This window comes from Oncorhynchus gorbuscha, unplaced genomic scaffold, assembly GCF_021184085.1.
Source record: "Oncorhynchus gorbuscha isolate QuinsamMale2020 ecotype Even-year unplaced genomic scaffold, OgorEven_v1.0 Un_scaffold_1581, whole genome shotgun sequence".
Lineage (NCBI taxonomy): Eukaryota > Metazoa > Chordata > Actinopteri > Salmoniformes > Salmonidae > Oncorhynchus > Oncorhynchus gorbuscha.
In genome coordinates this window covers 100,340-120,000 of record NW_025746316.1, presented here as the reverse complement: position 1 = coordinate 120,000, position 19,661 = coordinate 100,340, and the positions used below count along the sequence as shown (strand labels likewise).

The window sequence follows — 19,661 nt, the reverse complement described above, 5'->3', positions numbered from 1 at the left end:
AGAGAGGGCCAGGGAGAGAGAGAGAGAGAGAGAGAGAGGGGCCAGGGAGAGAGAGAGAGAGAGAGGGGCCAGGGAGAGAGAGAGAGAGAGGGGCCAGGGAGAGAGAGAGAGAGAGGGCCAGGGAGAGAGAGAGAGAGGGCCAGGGAGAGAGAGAGAGAGGCCAGGGAGAGAGAGAGCCAGGGAGAGAGAGAGAGAGAGGGCCAGGGAGAGAGAGAGAGAGAGAGAGGGCCAGGGAGAGAGAGAGAGAGAGAGAGGGCCAGGGAGAGAGAGAGAGAGAGAGAGGGCCAGGGAGAGAGAGAGAGAGAGAGAGGGCCAGGGAGAGAGAGAGAGAGAGAGAGGGCCAGGGAGAGAGAGAGAGAGAGAGAGAGAGGGCCAGGGAGAGAGAGAGAGAGAGAGAGGGCCAGGGAGAGAGAGAGAGAGAGGGCCAGGGAGAGAGAGAGAGAGGGCCAGGGAGAGAGAGAGGGGCCAGGGAGAGAGAGAGGGCCAGGGAGAGAGAGAGAGGGCCAGGGAGAGAGAGAGAGGGCCAGGGAGAGAGAGAGAGGGCCAGGGAGAGAGAGAGAGGGCCAGGGAGAGAGAGAGGGCCAGGGAGAGAGAGGGCCAGGGAAAGAGAGGGCCAGGGAAAGAGAGGGCCAGGGAAAGAGAGGGCCAGGGAAAGAGAGGGCCAGGGAAAGAGAGGGCCAGGGAAAGAGAGGGCCAGGGAAAGAGAGGGCCAGGGAAAGAGAGGGGGAAAGAGACAGAGGGGGAGAGAGAGAGAGGGCCAGGGAAAGAGAGGGCCAGGGAAAGAGACGGAGGGGGAGAGAGACGGAGGGGAGAGAGACGGAGGGGAGAGAGACGGAGGGGGAGAGAGACGGAGGGGGAGAGAGACGGAGGGGGAGAGAGACGGAGGGGGAGAGAGACGGAGGGGGAGAGAGACGGAGGGGGAGAGAGACGGAGGGGGAGAGAGACGGAGGGGGAGAGAGACGGAGGGGGAGAGAGAGCGCGTTATGAAATAATGTAGCTAATCAAGTCCAGACTCCTGAGACCCTCTGCTCATAGGATCAGGATATTCATCATCTTGACAAAAGGTGTATATTGAAACCCATTCTCTCGTTGGGGTTTTAATGAAAAGCTAAATTATGCAACATTATCATAGTGGTCCCCCCTAACCATGTTGTAATTACAGTAGGCTACAGGACACTATGAAGCACAGCCAGGCATGCAGTCAAAGACTTCACAGTCATGCATCAAGAACATGGTTCCACAACAACACACTATCAACTATGACGGCAACGACCCGGAGGGCAACAACCCAGAGGGCAACAACCCAGAGGGCAACAACCCAGAGGGCAACAACCCAGAGGGCAACAACCCAGAGGGCAACAACCCAGAGGGCAACAACCCAGAGGGCAACAACCCAGAGGGCAACAACCCAGAGGGCAACAACCCAGAGGGCAACAACAGGGTGTGCTCACCTAGGTTCTCAATGCTGTAGTAGCGCTGCTTGTAGTCCACCTTGATGGTCTGGGCGTGGGGGCTGCCGATGCCGTAGCCGATGGTGTAGCCTCGTACCACCATGTCCTGGTTCTCCGGCGGCGTCCAGCTCACCACGATGCTGTTGACCAGCGGGCGCACATGTAGCGAGCTGGGGATGTCTGGCACCCTGGACTCTGGAGGGAGGAAAACTCAGGAGATCAAACTTATATCAAATTATAACACAGTAAAGAAATTAAACACAACAAATATTAAACACTCCATATACTTTAGTCTAGAATCAAGACAATAAAATACATTAAAACTAAACCATAAATATAAAGGTAGCAGTGAGACCACATTAAGAGGGTTTGAAGGTATTTATGATGCTGATAAACGAACAAGTAAAACAAAACATGTTGTACTGAACAATTCAGACTAGTGAAAGTAGTCAAGATCAGGGCTGAGGTAGAGGGATTTGACTGGTCAGTGTATTAAGGGAAGAGGTAAGGATCAGGGCTGAGGTAGAGGGATTTGACTGGTCAGTGTATTAAGGGAAGAGGTAAGGATCAGGGCTGAGGTAGAGGGATTTGACTGGTCAGTGTATTAAGGGAAGAGGTAAGGATCAGGGCTGAGGTAGAGGGATTTGACTGGTCAGTGTATTAAGGGAAGAGGTAAGGATCAGGGCTGAGGTAGAGGGATTTGACTGGTCAGTGTATTAAGGGAAGAGGTAAGGATCAGGGCTGAGGTAGAGGGATTTGACTGGTTAGTGTATTAAGGGAAGAGGTAAGGATCAGGGCTGAGGTAGAGGGATTTGACTGGTCAGTGTATTAAGGGAAGAGGTAAGGATCAGGGCTGAGGCAGAGGGATTTGACTGGTCAGTGTATTAAGGGAAGAGGTAAAGATCAGGCCTGAGGTAGAGGGATTTGACTGGTCAGTGTATTAAGGGAAGAGGTAAGGATCAGGGCTGAGGTAGAGGGATTTGACTGGTCAGTGTATTAAGGGAAGAGGTAAGGATCAGGGCTGAGGTAGAGGGATTTGACTGGTCAGTGTATTAAGGGAAGAGGTAAGGATCAGGGCTGAGGTAGAGGGATTTGACTGGTCAGTGTATTAAGGGAAGAGGTAAGGATCAGGGTTGAGGTAGAGGGATTTGACTGGTCAGTGTATTAAGGGAAGAGAGGTAAGGATCAGGGCTGAGGTAGAGGGATTTGACTGGTCAGTGTATTAAGGGAAGAGGTAAGGATCAGGGCTGAGGTAGAGGGATTTGACTGGTCAGTGTATTAAGGGAAGAGGTAAAGATCAGGCCTGAGGTAGAGGGATTTGACTGGTCAGTGTATTAAGGGAAGAGGTAAGGATCAGGGCTGAGGTAGAGGGATTTGACTGGTCAGTGTATTAAGGGAAGAGGTAAGGATCAGGGCTGAGGTAGAGGGATTTGACTGGTCAGTGTATTAAGGGAAGAGGTAAGGATCAGGGTTGAGGTAGAGGGATTTGACTGGTCAGTGTATTAAGGGAAGAGAGGTAAGGATCAGGGCTGAGGTAGAGGGATTTGACTGGTCAGTGTATTAAGGGAAGAGGTAAGGATCAGGGCTGAGGTAGAGGGATTTGACTGGTCAGTGTATTAAGGGAAGAGGTAAAGATCAGGCCTGAGGTAGAGGGATTTGACTGGTCAGTGTATTAAGGGAAGAGGTAAGGATCAGGGCTGAGGTAGAGGGATTTGACTGGTCAGTGTATTAAGGGAAGAGGTAAGGATCAGGGTTGAGGTAGAGGGATTTGACTGGTCAGTGTATTAAGGGAAGAGGTAAGGATCAGGGCTGAGGTAGAGGGATTTGACTGGTCAGTGTATTAAGGGAAGAGGTAAGGATCAGGGTTGAGGTAGAGGGATTTGACTGGTCAGTGTATTAAGGGAAGAGAGGTAAGGATCAGGGCTGAGGTAGAGGGATTTGACTGGTCAGTGTATTAAGGGAAGAGAGGTAAGGATCAGGGCTGAGGTAGAGGGATTTGACTGGTCAGTGTATTAAGGGAAGAGAGGTAAGGATCAGGGCTGAGGTAGAGGGATTTGACTGGTCAGTGTATTAAGGGAAGAGGTAAGGATCAGGGCTGAGGTAGAGGGATTTGACTGGTCAGTGTATTAAGGGAAGAGGTAAAGATCAGGGCTGAGGTAGAGGGATTTGACTGGTCAGTGTATTAAGGGAAGAGGTAAGGATCAGGGCTGAGGTAAAGGGATTTGACTGGTCAGTGTATTAAGGGAAGAGGTAAGGATCAGGGTTGAGGTAGAGGGATTTGACTGGTCAGTGTATTAAGGGAAGAGAGGTAAGGATCAGGGCTGAGGTAGAGGGATTTGACTGGTCAGTGTATTAAGGGAAGAGGTAAGGATCAGGGCTGAGGTAGAGGGATTTGACTGGTCAGTGTATTAAGGGAAGAGGTAAAGATCAGGCCTGAGGTAGAGGGATTTGACTGGTCAGTGTATTAAGGGAAGAGGTAAGGATCAGGGCTGAGGTAGAGGGATTTGACTGGTCAGTGTATTAAGGGAAGAGGTAAGGATCAGGGCTGAGGTAGAGGGATTTGACTGGTCAGTGTATTAAGGGAAGAGGTAAGGATCAGGGCTGAGGTAGAGGGATTTGACTGGTCAGTGTATTAAGGGAAGAGGTAAGGATCAGGGGTTGAGAGTAGAGGGATTTGACTGGTCAGTGTATTAAGGGAAGAGAGGTAAGGATCAGGGCTGAGGTAGAGGGATTTGACTGGTCAGTGTATTAAGGGAAGAGAGGTAAGGATCAGGGCTGAGGTAGAGGGATTTGACTGGTCAGTGTATTAAGGGAAGAGAGGTAAGGATCAGGGCTGAGGTAGAGGGATTTGACTGGTCAGTGTATTAAGGGAAGAGGTAAGGATCAGGGCTGAGGTAGAGGGATTTGACTGGTCAGTGTATTAAGGGAAGAGAGGTAAAGATCAGGGCTGAGGTAGAGGGATTTGACTGGTCAGTGTATTAAGGGAAGAGGTAAGGATCAGGGCTGAGGTAAAGGGATTTGACTGGTCAGTGTATTAAGGGAAGAGGTAAGGATCAGGGCTGAGGTAGAGGGATTTGACTGGTCAGTGTATCAAGGGAAGAGAGGTAAGGAGAGAGTTTTACCGTCCAGGTCGCTCTCGAAGGTCTCTGCGGTGCTCCACTCTGTGGCGGGCCCGGAGCCGTTCACTGTGATGGCTGATACTCTGAACGTGTACTCTGTCCCCCGCTCCAGACCTGACCACAACAACACACAGATAGAGAATTAGTCAGAGTCAGACAGGAAGCCCAGTTCCATTCCTCCCTCTTCTACCCAAAGTGCGCCCTCATCTTGTTCACTCCCCCCTCAATCAAGTGCTTTGAAATGTTTGAGGCGAAGTGAATAAGTAGTGCGCTCTTTTGACAGGCAGACCAAGAAATGTAATTGGGTTTGTGTGCAGAATCAGCCACAGGCTAGGTCCATCAGTTTCTGCAGATAGAATACTGTCCAAACTTTCCTTTCAGTGGGCTTCTTAAAGGATGTACAAGCAGTGCATCCCTCACTCCACCACTCATCGAGCTGGGCATGCAGACACACTAAATATTTGAAGACGTAATATTTCAAGAGGAAGTCCAATATTTCTTTGCTTGTGTGAAGGGAAAATCTATAACTCTGTCAGGGGTGGGATCAAGAGAGAGCTCGTCGTCGTGATCAAGAGAGAGCTCGTCGTCGTGATCAAGAGAGAGCTCGTCGTCGTGATCAAGAGAGAGCTCGTCGTCGTGATCAAGAGAGAGCTCGTCGTCGTGATCAAGAGAGAGCTCGTCGTCGTGATCAAGAGAGAGCTCGTCGTCGTGATCAAGAGAGAGCTCGTCGTCGTGATCAAGAGAGAGCTCGTCGTCGTGAGCAAGAGAGAGCTCGTCGTCGTGAGCAAGAGAGAGCTCGTCGTCGTGAGCAAGAGAGAGCTCGTCGTCGTGAGCAAGAGAGAGCTCGTCGTCGTGATCAAGAGAGAGCTCGTCGTCGTGATCAAGAGAGAGCTCGTCGTCGTGATCAAGAGAGAGCTCGTCGTCGTGATCAAGAGAGAGCTCGTCGTCCTCTTTCCAATCCAATGGGTTTGATAGAGATGAACCTTCTGCCATTGATCACGATGCGTCTGTGGGGGAATTTACACATGAGCCGTTTGAATGTAGCCCAAGCAAGCCGTTCCCGATAGAAAACTCAGAGAAGAAAGAGGACACTGTTTACTCCTGGAGGAGTGGAGCTGGATCCCTGCTTGGACCACCATCACCGCCACACTGCTGGGTCGGCTACATCACCGCCACACTGCTGGGTCGGCTACATCACCGCCACACTGCTGGGTCGGCTACATCACCGCCACACTGCTGGGTCCCGCTACATCACTCAGCCACACTGCTGGGTCGGCCCTACATCACCGCCACACTGCTGGGTCGGCTACATCACCGCCACACTGCTGGGTCGGCTACATCACCGCCACACTGCTGGGTCGGCTACATCACCGCCACAGGCGTGTTTTGGAAATTCAAAGTCGTGGGAACCACCCGCTGTTTTTAAAGAACATGTAGCTGCACTAACTGGTGCACACATTTTCTTAAGAGTCGGATTGGACTTATCTGTTTGGACGCTAAATGCTAATCGTGTCGTCTCTCCCTTCACTACTACGGGCTGTCCCTGAGGCAGACTGCTGAAAACCACCCAGACACTCCAGGACTCCAAGGCTCTAGAAAGAAAATCTCTAGCTTAAATGCCTTTGAACCAACAAACACCCCTGTTGCACCCCAAATATAAATCGGGTTTGACTTTCAAGTGTGTATTCTCTTTGATGCTGCACCACACAGCGTGAGACGGGGCCAGAAAAGTTGCTGAGACAACATGTAATATTCATTGCCGTCGCTACAGTCTGATATGTATTGTACTACAGTAACGGTATAATAGCAGTTTGGATGTGAGATGTTGAAGTAACACAGACGATGAAGGAAAATGATGACTCCAAACAACACGCCAGACAAAAAGCTAAAATGAAAAGCGCTCCAGTGATACAACATCTGGTCCTATGGGACCACAGTATTCAACTTAGAAACTTCCAATTGGCTCCAAAAGTTAAACTACCAGCAGTAGCCACAGAGCCTTCGGCCAATCTGAAAACTAGACTTGTTTTAGAACACGCTAATCAAGAATCACATGATTTCCCATGTAAGATATTGCATGTGCATGACTAATTCAACTCCGTGATGAGTCATGTGATGAGTACGTGATGAGTACGTGATGAGTACGTGACTTGGTATGATAGGAGAGCTTACCGTCGATGAGTTGGAATAGCTGGGTGCCTCCCGTGGTTTCTGCCGCCTCGCTCTTCCGCGTTCCTTTCCGGTAACGGATCTTATACCCAGTAATCTCGCCGTTCTGGGCGCCTGGTGGTGGGGGCTGCCATCGGACCATGATGCTCTGGGTAGGGGTGTGGAACGACACACAGTGAGTACATAGTCTAAGACACGGGGGTTACAGTTTCTACTGCTGAACCACAGGGAAATGGTCATATTCACAGAAAACTGACCCACTGTTTTCAATGTCAACTTTTCCATTCACAAATTTCATTTCACTTCCTGAATTGCAATGGATTCGAGCCCAACCCAAGGACAATACTGAATAATCTCTAGCTGCCACCATTGACTTTAGAGGTGGAATGACAACCACAGGACTTTGCAGATAAAATCACACCAGGGCAATGAGTGGGTGGTTATGGCAATACACAGTAACACCACTCGCTGTGACATTGACGTCACAGGGCTAACCTGACCAAGGTCAGAAGGCGACATTACACCGGCCTCACAAAGCCTTACACCAGTCTTATACCAGCCTCACAAAGCCTTACACCAGTCTTATACCAGCCTCACACCAGTCTTATACCAGCCTCACACCAGTCTTATACCAGTCTTATACCAGCCTCACAAAGCCTTTCACCAGTCTTATACCAGCCTCACAAAGCCTTGCACCAGTCTTATACCGGCCTCACAAAGCCTTACACCAGTCTTATACCGGCCTCACAAAGCCCTACACCGGCCTCACAAAGCCTTGCACCAGTCTTATACCGGCCTCACAAAGCCTTACACCAGTCTTATACCAGACTCACAAAGCCTTGCACCAGTCTTATACCGGCCTCACAAAGCCTTGCACCAGTCTTATACCAGCCTCACAAAGCCTTGCACCAGTCTTATACCGGCCTCACAAAGCCTTGCACCACTCTTATACCAGCCTCACAAAGCCTTATGCCAGTCTTATACCAGCCTCACAAAGCCTTGCACCACTCTTATACCGGCCTCACAAAGCCTTGCACCACTCTTATACCAGCCTCACAAAGCCTTGCACCACTCTTATACCAGCCTCACAAAGCCTTGCACCAGTCTTATACCGGCCTCACAAAGCCTTGCACCACTCTTATACCAGCCTCACAAAGCCTTATGCCAGTCTTATACCAGCCTCACAAAGCCTTGCACCAGTCGTAAAGCAGACTGATGTTAGAGGGTAATGTAGTGGTGAAGGAGAAGAGAACAGGCTGTCTGTTGGCGAAAGGAGGAAATAAAGACATTCATAATAAATAAAGAGTGGAGGAGAGGAGCCCTGGTGAGAGGAGCCCTGGTGAGAGGAGCCCTGGTGAGAGGAGCCCTGGTGAGAGGAGCCCTGGTGAGAGGAGCCCTGGTGAGAGGAGCCCTGGTGAGAGGAGCCCTGGTGAGAGGAGCCCTGGTGAGAGGAGTGGCTCCCAGCGAGAGAGAGAGTGATGGATTCAGGTCCTTAGCTGCAGGCCCTGCAGTGCACTGTGGGATGGTGTGGAAGGAGGGAGGAGAGATACTGTAGACTGGGTGTGTGTGTGTGAAGGGACGGGTGGGGGAACTCAGCGTGAGAGAGGAGTTAATTAACACAACCCCACTGTCGCTCACACACACACACACAAAAACACACATGCACGCCAACATTAACACACATCCGTGAGTTGGGGGAACAGCACTAATTAAATCTGTGCTAAGTGTGTTCAATTAGTTCATTTCCATTTTCTTATAGTGCGTTCTTATTTCAGCTACATGCTTTCCCCTCACCCCTTCCCCCCCTTCTCTAAAATACAAGTTAAATTGAGGGGGGGGTTGTGGTTCACATGTTGAGACTACACTTCCCCTTGTATGTTAGTTTTCAACCCTCAGGCCTGACTGACTGACACGGCCCACAGGACAGAGCAAATTAAACAATTAAAATGAGAAATTGCATTTTGTGTCTTAATCTAATTAGAAATGTATTTTATAATGATATTCATCCATATAAGGCCATTCATTACTGGTATCAAACGGTAACATACAGGACAAGTCTGACAAAGGAAGAACAAAGTAAAACCTGATCTGATTGACCAGTAAACAGAACAAATAAGATCACAAACCAGTTCTAGATGCAAGTCAGACTGAATCCATTTCTAAATACGTGCTACTATAGTGGTGCTAAATACACACCCATCTCTATAGTGGTACTAAATACACCCCCATCTCTATAGTGGTACTAAATACACCCCACCCATCTCTATAGTGGTACTAAATACACCCCACCCATCTCTATAGTGGTACTAAATACACCCCCATCTCTATAGTGGTACTAAATACACCCCCATCTCTATAGTGGTACTAAATACACCCCCATCTCTATAGTGGTACTAAATACACCCCCATCTCTATAGTGGTACTAAATACACCCCCATCTCTATAGTGGTACTAAATACACCCCCATCTCTATAGTGGTACTAAATACACCCCCATCTCTATAGTGGTACTAAATACACCCCCCATCTCTATAGTGGTACTAAATACACCCCATCTCTATAGTGGTACTAAATACACCCCCCCTCTATAGTGGTACTAAATACACCCCATCTCTAGTGGTACTAAATACACCCCCATCTCTATAGTGGTACTAAATACACCCCCATCTCTATAGTGGTACTAAATACACCCCCATCTCTATAGTGGTACTAAATACACCCCCATCTCTATAGTGGTACTAAATACACCCCCATCTCTATAGTGGTACTAAATACACCCCCATCTCTATAGTGGTACTAAATACACCCCCATCTCTATAGTGGTACTAAATACACCCCCATCTCTATAGTGGTACTAAATACACCCCCATCTCTATAGTGGTACTAAATACACCCCCATCTCTATAGTGGTACTAAATACACCCCCATCTCTATAGTGGTACTAAATACACCCCCATCTCTATAGTGGTACTAAATACACCCCCATCTCTATAGTGGTACTAAATACACCCCCATCTCTATAGTGGTACTAAATACACCCCCATCTCTATAGTGGTACTAAATACACCCCCATCTCTATAGTGGTACTAAATACACCCCCATCTCTATAGTGGTACTAAATACACCCCCATCTCTATAGTGGTACTAAATACACCCCCATCTCTATAGTGGTACTAAATACACCCCATCTCTATAGTGGTACTAAATACACCCCCATCTCTATAGTGGTACTAAATACACCCCCATCTCTATAGTGGTACTAAATACACCCCCATCTCTATAGTGGTACTAAATACACCCCCATCTCTATAGTGGTACTAAATACACCCCCCATCTCTATAGTGGTACTAAATACACTCCCCATCTCTATAGTGGTACTAAATACACCCCCATCTCTATAGTGGTACTAAATACACCCCCATCTCTATAGTGGTACTAAATACACCCCCATCTCTATAGTGGTACTAAATACACCCCCATCTCTATAGTGGTACTAAATACACCCCCATCTCTATAGTGGTACTAAATACACCCCCATCTCTATAGTGGTACTAAATACACCCCCATCTCTATAGTGGTACTAAATACACCCCCCATCTCTATAGTGGTACTAAATACACCCCACCCATCTCTATAGTGGTACTAAATACACCCCATCTCTATAGTGGTACTAAATACACCCCCATCTCTATAGTGGTACTAAATACACCCCCCATCTCTATAGTGGTGCTAAATACACCCCCATCTCTATAGTGGTACTAAATACACCCCCCATCTCTATAGTGGTACTAAATACACCCCCATCTCTATAGTGGTACTAAATACACCCCCATCTCTATAGTGGTACTAAATACACCCCCATCTCTATAGTGGTACTAAATACACCCCCATCTCTATAGTGGTACTAAATACACCCCATCTCTATAGTGGTACTAAATACACCCCATCTCTATAGTGGTACTAAATACACCCCATCTCTATAGTGGTACTAAATACACCCCCATCTCTATAGTGGTACTAAATACACCCCCATCTCTATAGTGGTACTAAATACACCCCCATCTCTATAGTGGTACTAAATACACCCCCCATCTCTATAGTGGTACTAAATACACCCCCATCTCTATAGTGGTACTAAATACACCCCCATCTCTATAGTGGTACTAAATACACCCCCATCTCTATAGTGGTACTAAATACACCCCCATCTCTATAGTGGTACTAAATACACCCCCATCTCTATAGTGGTACTAAATACACCCCCCATCTCTATAGTGGTACTAAATACACCCCCCCATCTCTATAGTGGTACTAAATACACCCCCCCATCTCTATAGTGGTACTAAATACACCCCCATCTCTATAGTGGTACTAAATACACCCCCATCTCTATAGTGGTACTAAATACACCCCCATCTCTATAGTGGTACTAAATACACCCCCATCTCTATAGTGGTACTAAATACACCCCCATCTCTATAGTGGTACTAAATACACCCCCATCTCTATAGTGGTACTAAATACACCCCGCCCATCTCTATAGTGGTACTAAATACACCCCCATCTCTATAGTGGTACTAAATACACCCCCATCTCTATAGTGGTACTAAATACACCCCCATCTCTATAGTGGTACTAAATACACCCCACCCATCTCTATAGTGGTACTAAATACACCCCACCCATCTCTATAGTGGTACTAAATACACCCCCATCTCTATAGTGGTACTAAATACACCCCCCCCCCCCCATCCATCTCTACAGTGGTACTAAATACACCCCCCATCTCTATAGTGGTACTAAATACACCCCCATCTCTATAGAGGTACTAAATACACCCCACCCATCTCTATAGTGGTACTAAATACACCCCACCCATCTCTATAGTGGTACTAAATACACCCCACCCATCTCTATAGTGGTACTAAATACACCCCACCCATCTCTATAGTGGTACTAAATACACCCCACCCATCTCTATAGTGGTACTAAATACACCCCACCCATCTCTATAGTGGTACTAAATACACCCCACCCATCTCTATAGTGGTACTAAATACACCCCCATCTCTATAGTGGTACTAAATACACCCCCCATCTCTATAGTGGTACTAAATACATCCCCCATCTCTATAGTGGTACTAAATACACCCCCATCTCTATAGTGGTACTCAATACACCCCCATCTCTATAGTGGTACTAAATACACCCCCCATCTCCGTCTGCTAAATGACTTAAATGTAAATGATGGTACTAAATACACCCCCATCTCTATAGTGGTACTCAATACACCCCCATCTCTATAGTGGTACTAAATACACCCCCATCTCTATAGTGGTACTAAATACACCCGCCCATCTCTATAGTGGTACTAAATACACCCGCCCATCTCTATAGTGGTACTAAATACACCCCGCCCATCTCTATAGTGTTACTAAATACACCCCCATCTCTATAGTGGTACTAAATACACGCCCATCTCTATAGTGGTACTAAATACACCCGCCCATCTCTATAGTGGTACTAAATACACCCCGCCCATCTCTATAGTGGTACTAAATACACCCCCATCTCTATATTGGTACTAAATACACCCCGCCCATCTCTATAGTGGTACTAAATACACCAAGCCGCAAGATGTCCTGACTCCTGGCTCATTCACAAACGGACACAAGTGAGCTGGATAGAAAGCCTTCCTGTGTGAGATGAGCCTCTAGATGTGTGAGCCTCTAGGAGTTGTGATAGAGAGAGAGAGACGAAAGCCTTCAGACAGGCACAGTCTCCAGCCGCTTACTGGGTGGGTCGATACAGGTTTCAAGCACAACGCTAGCAGTCTGAGTGTGAGCTGAGCCCACTGACAAGAGCTAATGGCATGGAAAACAGGGTTCGGCCCACAGCTATCACATCACCTGAGAGGTAGGGAGAGTGTCTGCGTGCTAAAGAGAAGTGGCTGACTTGTGCTTACCTTTGAGTTGTGAACTTCCACAGTGAGGTTTTGAGGAGGGGCACTGGGGACTGTAGGGGTAAAAACAAGGTGTTTTACTCTTTAGAACTCAAGAGAGATCACGTCAACACACCAGGTCTTTAACATCTTCCTCTTCAGAAAGAAGACTACCCGTTGTGATCTACCCATTTCTCCTATGAGAGAGGAAGAGTTCCGCTCCTTCATCTGTCCCCTGCTTACCATCAGACAGGGTGGTGACGGTGATGTCTCCTGTGGACACTCCCGGACCGTGCTTGTTGAAGGCCACCACTCGAATGCTGTACTCTGTGAACTTCTTCAGACCCATCAAGGTGTAGGACAGAGCTCCAGCGTCTATGTCCTGAGAGGTTGAGAAGAGAGGTGGTACACACAAAGTTAAGTATGTGCTTCTGTAGATTTATTTTGTACTTCTCCTTGTTTTGTACTACTACTACCACCATCACCACTACCATTACCACCACTATCACTACCACTACCACCACTACTACTATTACTATCACCACCACCATTACCACCACTATCACTATCACCACCACCGCTACTACTACTACCACCATCACCACTACCACCATTACAACCACCACTACTACTATCACCACCGCTACTACTACTACTATCACCACCACCACTACTGCTATCACCACCGCTGCTCCCACTAATACTACCACCGTTACTACTACTACAACTACTACTACTATCACAACTACCACTACCACCACTATTACCACTACCACCACAACTACTACTATCACCACCACCACTCCCACCGTTACTACTACTACCACCACCACTAGTATTACCACCACCACAACTACTATCACCACTACTACTACTACTACCACCATCACTACTACTACTATCGCCACTGCTACTACCACCACCATCACCACTACTACCGCCACCGCTACTACCACCACCATCACCACTACTACCGCCACCGCTACTACCACCACCATCACCACTACTATCGCCACCGCTACTACCACCAACTACCACTACTACTATCAACGCCACTACTATGATCACCACCGCCATCACTACTATTACTACCACCACTATTACTATCACCACTACTAGCACCGCCACCATTGCTACTACTACCACCACCATTGCTACTACTACCACCACCATTACCACTACTATCACCGCTACTACTATTGCCACCGCTATTACTACTACTACTACTATCACCACCGCTACTACTACTATCACCATTACCACTATTACTATCACCACTACTACTACTACCACCACTATCACTATCACCACTACTACTACTACCACCACTATCACTATCACCACCGCTACTACCACCACTACCACCACTACCACCACTACTATTGCCACCAATACTACTACCACCACCACTGTTACTATCATCACCACCACCACTACTACCACTATCCCCACCAGTACTACTACTATCACCACCACCACCACCACTACTACTACCACTACTGTCACAACTACCACTATCACCACCAGTACTACTACTATCACCACCACCACCACCACCACCACTACTACTACTATCAATAATACTACCACCACCACTATCACAACTACCACTACTACTATCACCACCACCACGACTACTATCACTACCACTACTACCACTACCACCACCACCACCACCACTATCATTATTACTACCATCACTACTACCACTACTACTATCATTACTACCAGCATCACTACAACCACTACTACTACTACCACTACTATCACCACCACTACTACTACCATCCCTACCACCATCCCCACCACTACTACCACCATCCCTACCACCATCCCCACCACTACTACCACCATCCCCACCACTACTACCACCATCCCCACCACTACTACCATCACCACCACTACCATCATCCCCACTACTACTATCCCCACTACTACTACCATCCCCACGACCACCACTACTACTACTATCATCACCACTACTACTACTATCATCACCACCACTACTACCATCATCACCACCACTACTACCACTACCATCCCCACCACCACTACCATCCCCACCACTACCATCCCCACCACTACTACTATCACCACCACTACTACTACTATCACCACCACTACTACTACTATCACCACCACTACCATCATCCCCACTACTACTATCTCCACTACTACTATCCCCACGACCACCACTACTACTACTACCATCACCACCACTACTACTACCATCATCACCACCACCACTACTACTACCATCATCACCACCACTACTACCATCATCACCACTACCATCCCCACCACTACTACCACCACCCCCACCACCACCACTAATACTACCATCACCACCACTACTACTACCATCACCACCACTACTACTACTATCACCACCTCTACTACTACTATCACCACCTCTACTACTACTATCACCACCTCTACTACTACTATCACCACCTCTACTACTATCCCCACCACTATTACGGTCACCACTACTACGGTCACCACTACTACGATCACCACTACTACGATCACCACTACTACGATCACCACTAACACCACCACCAGTATTACTGTCACCACCACTGTCATTATTACTACCATCACTACTACTACTATCATTACTTCCAGTATCACTACTACCACCACTTCTACTACCATCACCACCACTACTAATCATCACCGCCATCACCACTGCTGCATCACCGCTACTGCTGCACCACCACCGCTACTGCCACACACACACACACATATATACCCACATATAACCCCTGCACCCGCATAAACACACTCACCCACCATATCTAAAAATAAGCCAATTTTCATTTCAGCCCTTTTGTATACTGTATAGTGACACTAACCAGATCTCTATCCACCTTTTCATGCAGGACAGTACATGTTGGATACAAAAAGTCACGACAGCCCTGGTGGAAAGTGCTAATTTGTCGTCAAACTTTCCAAAATGTCCAGAAAACAAAATACGCTAGACAAGGTGAGATCTTTTTGTGTCGGTAAAATGAATTATGCAAGAAATGCTGGTTGAAACACCAAGTCACTCGGCTCCGTCATATCTTCACATGGTCTCTCCCATCATTGCCATGCGGATGACAACTACTTTTCTGGTTCCTCCCTTCTGACACCTACACTACCGTTCAAAAGTTTGGGGTCACTTAGAAATGTCCTTGTTTTGTCCATCAAAATCACATCAAATTGATCAGAAATACAGTGTCGACTAGTGATGCAACCGATATGACATTTTTGGCCGATACCGATACTGATATTTTCCTTGCCAAAAACCACAATACCGATAAGCATTCTAGTACAGTTAAATAGTTAACACACATGGACGGAGCGGTCCAAGGCACTGCATCTCAGTGCAAGAGGCGTCACTACAGTCCCTGGTTCGAATCCAGGGTGTATCACATCAGGCTGTGATTGGGAGTCCTATCGGGCAGCGTACAATTGGCCCAGCATCATCCGGGCCGTCATTGTAAATAAGAATATGTTCTTAACTGACTTGCCGAGTTAAATAAAGGTTACACACACACAAAAAATTTAAAGTTATTTTGTTGGCATTTATGCATGTCCCATTACCAGTAAAACATAATCAAAACCCATTTTTCACTTACTTGCTGTGCTGTTTTGTTGTTAATTTGTTCAGTCGTTTAATAATAAATAATAAATAACATGACAATCTTTTCAGTAGCTATAGTTAGCTAGCTAACATCTAAATAACCCTAATTCATAAGAGAGTTCTTATTTCATTAATGGTGGTCGGACCCATCATGTGAAGCTAGCCACAATAAGGATTAGCCACAATAATGGACTTTGCGATTAGCCTTCAAAATAAAAGTATGGCATAATTCTACAATTTGTATTAATTTGCATCACTGTCAATGGCATACTTTTATTTTGAAGGCAAACCGCAAATTCCACTATTGTGCCTAATCCTTATTGTGGCTAGCTTCACACACATAACCTGGTCAGGTCGAGCCTCACTAGCCAGATGAAGCTAGCTGGCTGCTTATAACTTTAGCTTTGGGAAACAGGGTTAAGTAGCTGGCTAGCTATTTATTTTCATGAACTGAAGTTCAATTTCAATAGGCGAACAACAAGTGGCAACCTAGCGAATACTTACTCACAAGGAATCATTGCTAAGAATAATGAAAATGACTGCAGTTTTTCGGCTGGTTGTATTGGTGCTAGCTAGGTACCAAGCTAAAGCTAGCTACCCCAGAAGTTGGTCGAACAAATGATGCTTTATTACTAATGCGGTATGGTAAACACATCGTTCGTGGCAGATGTTTGCAGACTTTTTTGTACAGCTTTGACAGTGCTACTGTATCATCTTTTTTGACACGCAAAAAAGACCCAAACGACTTTCCATAGTACGTATGTCGTGAAGCTAATAGTGACGCTATTACAGTGTAACTCCGGTAGGGCAACATCTGAAAAATTGCGCACTTGGTAGTTTGTACCGGTGTTCGACCAGTCGGCAAAAGCCAACATCACACACGACAGAGAACGTTTGATTGTCAAGGGCAATGAATTTCATTATCTTGGCTTTAATGGATTTCCCCTTTGAGTTGTCTCACTGAAATGTTTGTACTTTTTAAAATGACTTGTTGACTGCTCGATCCACACAGCAGACATTGTGGGCTAGGTTAGGAATGCTGTGTTGAACTTATAGCGCAACATTTTACATGGCGCCATTACGTCATGTACCTTCATTATATAGGTATGCACGTCAGCTTTGACATCAGTTTTGTACATCAGGCGTTAAAACAAGACATCGGCCGATACTGGTGTTGGCATTTTTTGCGAATATTGGCTGATTACGATGTGTTCACTGATATATCGTGCATCCTTAGTGTAGACATTGTTAATGTTGTAAATGACTATTGTAGCTGGAAATATCTACATTAGGTCTACAGAGGTCCATTATCAGAAACTCCTGTGTTCCAATTGCAGGTTGAGTTAGCTAATCCAAGTTTATCATTTTTAAAAGGCTAATTGATCATTTGAAATTATGTTAGCACAGCTGAAAACTTGTACTGATTAAAGAAGCAATAAAACTGGCCATCTTTAGACTAGTTGAGTATCTGGAGCATCAGCATTTGTGGGTTCGATTACAGGCTCAAAATGTCCAGAAACAAAGGACTTGCTTCTAAAACTCATCAGTCTATTTTTGTTCTGAGAAATGAAGGCTCTTCCATGTGAGAAATTGCCAAGAAACTGAAGATCTCATACAACGCTGTGTACTACTCCCTTCACAGAACAGGGCAAACTGGCTCTAACCAGAATAGAAAGAGTGGGAGGAACCGGTGCACAACTGAGCAAGAGGTCAAGTACATTAGTGTCTCTAGTTTGAGAAACAGACTCCTCACAAGTCCTCAACAGGCAGCTTCATTAAATAGAATCCGCAAAACACCAGTCTCAACATCAACAGTGAGGAGGCGACTCCGGGATGCTGGCCTCCTAGGCAGAGTTGTAAAGAAAAAGCCATCTCTCAGAATGGCCAATAAAAATAAAATACTAAAATGGGCAAAAGAACACAGACACTGGACAGAGGAACTCTCCCTCTGTCTGTTCTTAATCTTTTCTTTTATGATGAACTTCACAGGGTGGTGAAAGCGCCCAGTGACGAGCTTGATGCTCCTTTCCAATCAATATCACGGGTCTTATTCTGATGACATGATGATAAAAATAATCTTGCTCTTTTTGTCAATAATAATCTTATCATGTACAGTCGTGGCCAAAAGTTTTGAGGATGTGAAAATGAATATTTGTCAAAGTCTGCTGCCTCAGTTTGTATGATGGCAATTTGCATATATTCCAGAATGTCATGAAGAGTGACCAGATGAATAGCAATTAATTGCAAAGTCCCTCTGTCATGAAAATGAACTAAATCCCCCCAAAACATTTCCACTGCATTTCAGCCCTGCCACAAAAGGACCAGCTGACATGTCAGTGATTCTCTCGTTAACACAGGTGTGAGTGTTGATGAGGACAAGGCTGGAGATTACTCTGTCACGCTGATTGAGTTCGAATAACAGACTGGAAGCTTCAAAAGGAGGATGGTGCTTGGAATCATTATTCTTCCTCTGTCAACAATGGTTACCTGCAAGGAAACGCATGCAGTCATCATTGCTTTGCACAAAAGGGGCTTCACAGGCAAGGATATTGCTGCCAGTAAGATTGCACCTAAATCAACCATTTATCAGGTCATCAAGAACTTCAAGGAGAATGGTTCAATTGTTGTGAAGAAGGCTTCAGGGCGCCAAAGAAAGTCCAGCAAGCGCCAGGACCGTCTCCTAAAGTTGATTCAGCTGCGGGATCGGGGCACCACCAGTACAGACCTTGCTCAGGAATGGCAGCAGGCCGGTGCGAGTGCATCTGCATGCACAGTGAGGCGAAGACTTTTGGAGAATGGCCTGGTGTCAAGAAGGGCAGCAAAGAAGCCACTTCAGGGACAGACTGGGGTAAAGTTATTTTCTCTGATGAATCCCCTTCCCAATTGTTTGCGGCATCCGGGAAAAAGCTTGTCCGGAGAAGACAAGCTGAGCGCTACCATCAGTCCTGTGTCATGCCAACAGTAAAGCATCCTGAGACCATTCATGTGTGGGGGTTGCTTCTCAGCCAAGGGAGTGGGCTCACTCACAGTTTTGCCTAAGAACACAGCCATGAATAAAGAATGGTACCAACACATCCTCAGAGAGCAACAGTTTTGTGACAAACAATGCCCTTTCCAGCATGATGGAGCACCTTGCCATAAGGCAAAAGTGATAACTAAGTGGTTCGGGGGAACAAAACATCGATATTTTGAGTCAATGGCCAGTAAACTGCCCAGACCTTAATCCCATTGAGAACTTGTGGTCAATCCTAAAAAGGCAGGTGGTCAAACAAAAACCCACAAATTTTGACAAACTCCAAGCATTGATCATGCAAGAATGGGCTGCCATCAGTCAGGATGTAGCCCAGAAGT

General features: G+C 46.5%; 1 protein-coding gene across 1 annotated transcript in view; it reads right to left on the bottom strand.

The window, feature by feature from the left end:
• LOC124023307 (neogenin-like) overlaps positions 1 to 19,661 on the bottom strand; it is a 117,031-nt gene that overhangs the window by 6,637 nt on the left and 90,733 nt on the right. The window contains 5 exon segments of the mRNA XM_046337819.1: positions 1,452 to 1,646; positions 4,574 to 4,684; positions 6,743 to 6,887; positions 12,704 to 12,753; positions 12,923 to 13,061. Coding sequence (XP_046193775.1) covers positions 1,452 to 1,646; positions 4,574 to 4,684; positions 6,743 to 6,887; positions 12,704 to 12,753; positions 12,923 to 13,061 — 640 coding nt within the window.